Source organism: Leuciscus leuciscus, assembly GCF_965113295.1.
Source record: "Leuciscus leuciscus genome assembly, chromosome: 13".
Classification (NCBI taxonomy): domain Eukaryota; kingdom Metazoa; phylum Chordata; class Actinopteri; order Cypriniformes; family Leuciscidae; genus Leuciscus; species Leuciscus leuciscus.
Window position 1 is genome coordinate 633,291 of NC_138737.1, and position 7,869 is coordinate 641,159.

The 7,869-nt window shown below is 41.2% G+C and overlaps 1 protein-coding gene across 4 annotated transcripts in view; it reads left to right on the forward strand.

Annotated features, from left to right (window-relative positions):
- The first annotated feature begins 1,224 nt into the window (after window positions 1-1,224).
- prdm6 (PR domain containing 6) overlaps window positions 1,225-7,869 on the forward strand; it is a 34,839-nt gene continuing 28,194 nt past the window's right edge. For 2 of the 4 annotated variants that reach the window (XR_014211346.1, XM_082188885.1), the window contains exons 1-2: window positions 1,227-2,202; window positions 5,248-5,555. Coding sequence is in view for 3 of the 4 variants with exons in the window: in XM_082188885.1 (XP_082045011.1) it covers window positions 1,815-2,202; window positions 5,248-5,555 (696 nt within the window). In the remaining variant the exon portion in view is untranslated. Of the gene's footprint in view, window positions 2,203-5,247; window positions 5,556-7,869 lie in introns of all 4 variants that reach the window. The other 2 variants (XM_082188887.1, XM_082188886.1) reach the window with 2 other exon arrangements.

Consider the following 7,869-nt stretch of genomic DNA (forward strand, 5'->3'; position numbering starts at 1 on the left):
CAAAAGCGCTTTTGCATCATTAATAGACTGATGTAAAACACACTCGCGGCGCTTCCATAAATCTCGTATTTGCAGTGCGGATTATTAACAGGCTATTTATTATAAATATGAGTCGCAACAACAGAACGAGCATCAACTCCCATCTGAATATACGTCTATATTAATGAATTATATAGTCAGCAACCCGTGACCTTAAAACTATAATAAGAGGCGCTGGCTGAGCTGTGTATCGGACTCCTGTCAAACTGCGCGTTCATTTGTCTTTCAGCCATCAGAGGAATTAATTAACGAGAGATGCAAAGGGTCTAAGTGAATGTCAAACAGCAGTCTATGTTAATGAAACACACACCTAAACACTTTTCTTCACGCTCTCAAAATATACAAATGAAGCCCAAGCTTTAATAATCCGCTTTTTTTGGCACAGAAAATGATATATTTGGGCAGTTAATGTATCGATCCGCGCGGCCCCTCGAGTGCACTTTATTTCTCCGCTCGTTTATCAATGAATAAAAACACCAATACACTGTCATAATAGCGATGTTATTTTGGAAGTATGACAACTATAAATTATTTTGAGCTATTTGACATTTATTATCGCTATTTAAATAATGCAATTAAATAAAAGGCCAATTTCATTTATTTTTAATGATAATTGCACGTTTTTTTGGAACTCTATCGTTATATCCATGCGAAAAATCTAAATCTGCACGGGTTGTTATTGCTCACATTCTTTAAGGGTGAAATGCATTTGTAGACAAGAATTCATTTTCAGACGATTATGTTTGTGTTTTGTTTCGTTATCAATCTACAGAGACTTCTGGATGACGAATGGGCCTGTCAGAATATTGCCAGTCAAAACATTCACCCCTCCTCTGCTGTAAATGCCCCACATTCAGATCCCGAGGCTTTCCAAACAGCTGGAAGTTTCTCAAGGAAGGCTGGGAAAGCGAGAGCGAGTTCAGGCTTATCTGGAGCGAGGAGTTCTGAGCAAATCATGCAAACTAACACAGATATAACATTCTGATGATCATTTATGATTCTATCACGCGAGAAAATAAAGGTTAGGAAGAATCTTTAATAACCACTGAATCTGTCCATTGCGCTTACGATTATTTAGATTATTAAATGCTCTTCACACCAAGAAGAAATCTTCGGTTACACTTTATTTTAAGGTGTCATTTTTACAGTGTAATTATATATTTAAGTGAGTAATATTAATGATGTACTTACTATAGGGTTAGGGTAGGATTAGGATTTGGTTGAGGGTTAGTTGCATGTAATTATGCATAATTTACTGTTATTGTAAATGTAACACATGTAACAAGGACATTAAAATAAAGTGTTAGCAAGTGTTATTTTAGGAAATGTTCCAAAAATGGTTCCTCTGTACGGCATCACTGAGAAAACCTCCTTCATGTTTAAGAGTGAGCGACTGTCCGACTGAGTGCGCTGCTTAAACTTCTTTTTTCTTCACAAAAAAAGAAGAAAAAAAAAGACTGATCAATCAAAACGGCGTGAGTGAGACAGATGCTCAGCATCACTTCTGTTCTGTGTCCGTCTGTCTGTCCAGGGCACGTGCCCGCGCGATGCGCGTGAGAGTGGGCGGAGGGCGCGGGTGCGTGCGCGCGCGCGCGCTGGTGGTGTGAGTGTCCCGGAGTCTCAGCCTGGACTCTCCTGACAGGGTTAGTGTGTCTTTACTCGCGATCACCAGAAACATGAGGCGCAGGAGCGCAGAACACCTCGGCTTCTCCACTTCTTGTTGTTCTAGTTAAGTTGAAGTGGTTCTAGATCGATTCTTCAGTGAGGAAGAGCACATGAGAGTCCATCATCCCTCCTCGGTGTCGGACATGCTGAAGCCGAGCGAGCCCAGCGGTTCTGCTTTCCTCAAAGTGGACCCGACCTACATCCAGCACTGGCAGCAGCTGTTCCCGCAGAACCCGGTCCCGGTCCCGGTCCCGAGAGCTAGCCTGATCTCCGTGAGCTCGAGCTCGTCCACCGAGTCTCCCGCGCGCGCCCTCAGTCACGCGCTGTTCGACACCGGAGCCGCTCCTCAAGCCAAAGAACTTTGTTTGTCGTCCAACTTTAAGAATGATAAAGGCTCGCGACTGAAGCTGAGCTCTGAGGAACTGGACTATTATCTGTACGGGCAGCAGAGGATGGAGATCATCCCGGTCAACAACAGCAACGGAGACGCCAACAACCGTGAGCACTCGTGCACTGTACACGCGACCCTGTGTCTGCTGTGTTTTAATCATGAAATATCAGTTAACAACATGCACTTAGGGTTAGGGTTAGTAGCTTGTATAAATGCATGCATAATTTACTGGTTTTAAGTTGTGCCTACATGTGTAACAAAGACATTGTAGAATAAAAAGCGTCCACGAGGAGTCGGGCTCACACTTTATTTTAATTATGCATTTAAGAAGCCTAAAGGCCTAAAATCAATTAACAACATGCACTTAGGGTTAGGGTTAGGGTTAGTTGCATGTATAACTGCATGTACAATTTACAGTTATGAGTAACAAAGACACTGTAAAATAAAACGCGTCACCGGATTCGGTTATAAAGAAAGACTGGTGTCAGTGATCATGCATGAGAACTTTATATTCTCTAGATCTGTGGAAAACATCACAAGTCTAATGCTTTAAAAACACATTTAAAAAAAACTTATAACAAAACATCAAAAAGATCCTACAGTAGCTTATAATCTATAACTCCTATAACCTATAACTCCTATTAACTCGGAGGATCCACATGATTCCTGAAAAAACAGGACCGTGAAGAACAGGATTTCTGGGAGTTTTTAACTGTGTTTCAAAACGTTATCGGGGAAAATGTCAATTTATGTGATTTTGTGTATTAATGTATTTAGAAAATATACGGTAACATTTTATTTTAGTGTCCTTGTTACATATATTACATGTACTTACCATAATAATAATAACAGTAAATTATGCATAATTACATGCAACTAACCCTCAACCAAACCCCAATCCTACCCTAACCCTATAGTAGTTAATTAATATTACTCAGTACTTTAATATATAATTACACTGTAACAATGACATAAAGTGTAACCAAATTGAATAATTTAGTTTTATAGTAAAAATAGCATTAGTGCAAGTGCTAGGTAATCGTTTTTTTTTTTTTTTACTAATAATATTTTTGCATTAGACTTAAGAGTGTGTTGTGCAGCGGATTGAAGTGAATTCTGTAAGTGATCGAATTGATTTAATTCTCGAGTTTAACGAGTTTTGTTTTATTATCCGACATTTCCAGCGCGCGACAGTTAATGCTGAAATTATTCACCGAAATGAAGGAAATGAACACAAATTATAATGAATAGAAATAGCCTGAAAACATATTCACACTGAAGAAAATGCTCGTTTTAATCTCGTCCCTTATTTTAAAATGAAACATTTATTTAATGTTTTAACTGATTTATAGGCTATATTTAAATCGACTTATTTTAATCTGATAGCCTATGTATTCAATATTTTATTTATTTTAAGTATCCTATCGAATATGTGATAATTACACTTATGGTCAATGTCAGAAACTGAGATGTTTTTTGGCTCTTCTGAACTGAATCTTTATTAATTGCGCAAATGATTTTTGTCCCGTTATTCTCCGTCCTAAACGAACTAAACGAGCGTTTGCTGTGAGATGTGAGATGTGTGAGTGATCAGCAGATCTTCATCGATAAACGCAGGAGCACATGAGGGATGAGCGGACAACACACAATTAATTGCTGTATAGTTTTGTGGAGTGAGTCCGGATCAGTGATCGATCTGCTCCATCGGCCCACATTCATCATCCCAGCGCGGGACATGCGCTCTCCCGGGGCACGAGACTGCTTTATCTGCGCGCGTTCCCGAGCTCATATTTCACACAGAGGAGCTCGTTTACACACTCCAACACACACATGTGCTCCACAACATGAGGGTGATTGCACACACAATCAGATGATTAGAAGTAGAATAAAACTCTATATCGAGCCGCGCGCTTTATCTCTACAGTTTAATGAGCATCACGTGTTCAAATGCGTTTATCATCTTTAAGAGTCATAACATGGCATAAACAATTTCATTTAGTCGTTTTCTCAGTCATGCAAAAATATTTGAATTTAAAGTCTAAATGCACAACACATTTTTGAACGAGTAATACAAAGTGCCACTGTTTTTACATTCATTTTTGGAAAATTTTATTCATGATTTTTTCATGCAGAGTAGAAGAAATATCTTCATGCATCATTTAAAGTTTGTGTGCATGCGATGAAGAATTAATGCAAAAAAGAAATGATCTAATTTGATTTTAGCTGTATAATATTTAAAGTGCACAACACAAATATGTCGCACATTAACATCACGCTGAGAAATAACTCTATTTTTGTTACTAATCTTTATTCATGATTTTTTCATGTACAGTAGAAGAAAAGAAATGTCTTCATGTACCAACTGATAATGTAAAGTTTGTGTGCATGCGCTGAAGAAATAATGCGAATAAGAAATGACCTAATTTCATTTTAGTTGTATAATATTTTAGCAAAAAGTGCACAGCACAAATATGTCGCACATAATCATCATGCTGAGGAACAAGCTCTAGCTGTAGATGTGGAGTCTCCATGAGGGAGTGAAGCTCGGCAGAGGGAAGCTCGGGAACGCTTTCTTTTACAGTTGTTATGTTACTTACCATAGTAATAACAGTAAATTATGCATAATTACATGCAACTAACCCTCAACCAAACCCTAATCCTACCCTAACCCTATAGTAAGTACATGTAGTTTATTAATATTACTCAGTACTTTAATATATAATTACACTGTAACGATGACACAGTAAAGTGTAACGGGAATGTCTTCATGCGCGAGCTGACAGAGGGAACATGGAAAGTTTGTGTGCATGTGACGAAGAAATAATGCGAATAATTTCATTTTATTTGTGTAATGTAAAGTCGTGCAAAAAATAAATAAAACACACACACAAATATAAGCACATTAACATCATGCTGAGAAACAAGCTCTACTTTTGCTACAAATCTTTGGATTTAAAGTCTCCATGATGGTTTGAACCACAGAAGGAACGTCTTCATGCATCGTCTGACAGAGGGACAATTTACAGTCGTGTGTGTGTGTGTGTGTGTGTGTGTGTGTGTAACAGGCTCGTGTGTGTGTCAGTGAAGGGCCGTTCAGGGTCCCGCCTGTGTGTGTGTGTGTGTGTGTGTAACGGGCTCGTGTGTGTGTCCAGGCTGTGACATGTGTGCTGATAACCGTAACGGAGAGTGCCCGATGCACGGACCCCTGCACTCGCTGCGACGGCTGGTGGGCACCAGCGGCTCCTCGGGGCCCGTTCCCACACCGGACGTCCCGGACTGGCTCCGGGATCTGCCTCGAGAGGTGTGTCTGTGCACCAGCACCGTCCCGGGCCTCGGGTACGGCATCTGCGCGGCCCAGCGGATCCCACAGGGAACATGGATCGGCCCGTTCCAGGGCGTCCCGCTCACGCTGGAGAAGCTGCAGTCGGGACCCGTGAGGAACTCACGACACTTGTGGGAGGTGAGTGTGTGTGAGTGTGTGTTTGTGGGAGGTGTGTGTGTGTGTGTGTGTGTGTGTGTGTGTGTGTGTGTGTGTGAGTGTGTGTTTGTGGGAGGTGAGTGTGTGTGTGTGTGTGTGTGTGTGTGTGTGTGTGTGTGTGAGTGTGTGTTTGTGAGTGTGTGTGTGTGAGTGTGTGTGGGAGGTGAGTGTGTGTGTGTGTGTGTGTGTGTGTGAGTGTGGGAGGTGAGTGTGTGTGGGAGGTGAGTGTGTGTGTGTGTGTGTGTGTGTGTGTGTGTGTGTGTGTGTGAGTGTGTGTTTGTGGGAGGTGAGTGTGTGTGTGTGTGTGTGTGAGTGTGTGTTTGTGAGTGTGTGTGTGTGAGTGTGTGTGGGAGGTGAGTGTGTGTGTGTGTGTGTGTGTGTGTGTGTGTGTGTGTGTGTGTGTGTGTGTGAGTGTGTGTTTGTGAGTGTGTGTGTGTGTGTGTGTGTGTGTGTGTGTGAGTGTGTGTTTGTGAGTGTGGGAGGTGAGTGTGTGTGGGAGGTGAGTGTGAGTGTGTGTGTGTTTGTGTGTGAGTGAGTGTGTGTTTGTGAGTGTGTGTGAGTGTGTGTTTGAGTGTAAACTACTGATGATGTTCCTGTACAGCTGAGCATGCGCTTGCAACACCAATGTCAAGGGTTCGATTCACGAATGCATGAACTGATCAAATATACAGTCAAACCAAAACTTATTCAGACACCAGATATCATTGTTTACATTTTTCACTAGTGTGATCAGGACACTATAGTTCATCTATGTAAGTGAGGAGAGCAAAATAAAGTAAACTGTGACATATTATACCCAAATATTCTTCATTCAGAGACTACCAGTGACATTATCCACACTTTGAGCTGATCATGTTCTGCTGAAGTGTGTTTTCTTTAATTGCTAATGCTCTTTTTACACACAGACTGAACAGAATGAAGCATTGCTTGGTGATTGGTTGAGCTAAACTGGTATTATCTAATTGTGTAGTTAAATTTAACAGCTGACAGATATTCAACATAATTCATGTGTGAGACAGTCTAACAGAAGGACGGACAAAACCAGTCAAATATCAACTGAGTTCTGCTCATATTTTATTACCATTTTCTAAACTATAGCGAATAAACTGTGATAATGTGAGAAATGTTGAAGATGTCTGAATAACTGTGTGTTTGACTGTAAATGTGTCGCTTCAATGCAACGGGAAAAACCCCAAACACACAAACTGAAGGTCCGCGAGTTTACAGCCCTACACACACACACACACACACACACACTCACACACACACACACACACACACACACACACACACACACACACACACACACACACACACTCACACACACACACACACACACACACACACACACACACACACACACACACACACACACACTCACACACACACACACACACACACACACACACACACACACACACACACACACTCACACACACACACACACACACACACACACACACACACACACACACACACACACACACACACACACACTCACACACACACACTCACACACACACACACACACACACACACACACACACACACACACACACACACACTCACACACACACACACACACACACACACACACACACACACACTCACACACACACACACACACACACACACACACACACACACACACACACACACACACACACACACACTCACACACACACACACACACACACACACACACACACACACACACACATGGACAGATATGTGTTTGATTTTTCACGTGAGTTCAGAAGCTTGATTTGAAACTCCGTGTTTGGCGACACAGAGATGTCTGGAGTATTGAGTCATGTGACATTCCTAGACTGTACCGTACCTGTGCAGTTTTACTGTGGTGACTTACACTGATGCACTGCAAAACATGACGTTCTTCCTCAGTGTTTCCGTCTGAACATCTGAACATTCTGAAATTAATTCTCCTGCACTGACAGCATTATACGAGAACTGAACTGAGCTGGACGATGACATCACGGTTTACTCCAGAGCGGCGATATATATATATATATATATATAAATGAACTAAATTAATAACTTTTTTACAACAGAAATGAAGCATCACTGAACTTACTTAAGCTGGACTGAGACGCTATTCTCTCCTGGAAACAAACTTTGCATTATTCTCCTGTTATCTCAGTAAAGCTGCTGTGAAACTCTGTGTTGTTAAAGCGCTGTATAAATGAAGGACACTCGACTTTTTCAGACCCGGAACTTTAAAAACCCTAATATCTAAACATTCTTAAATCAAGAGACATTTACTAGAGAAGCAAAATGA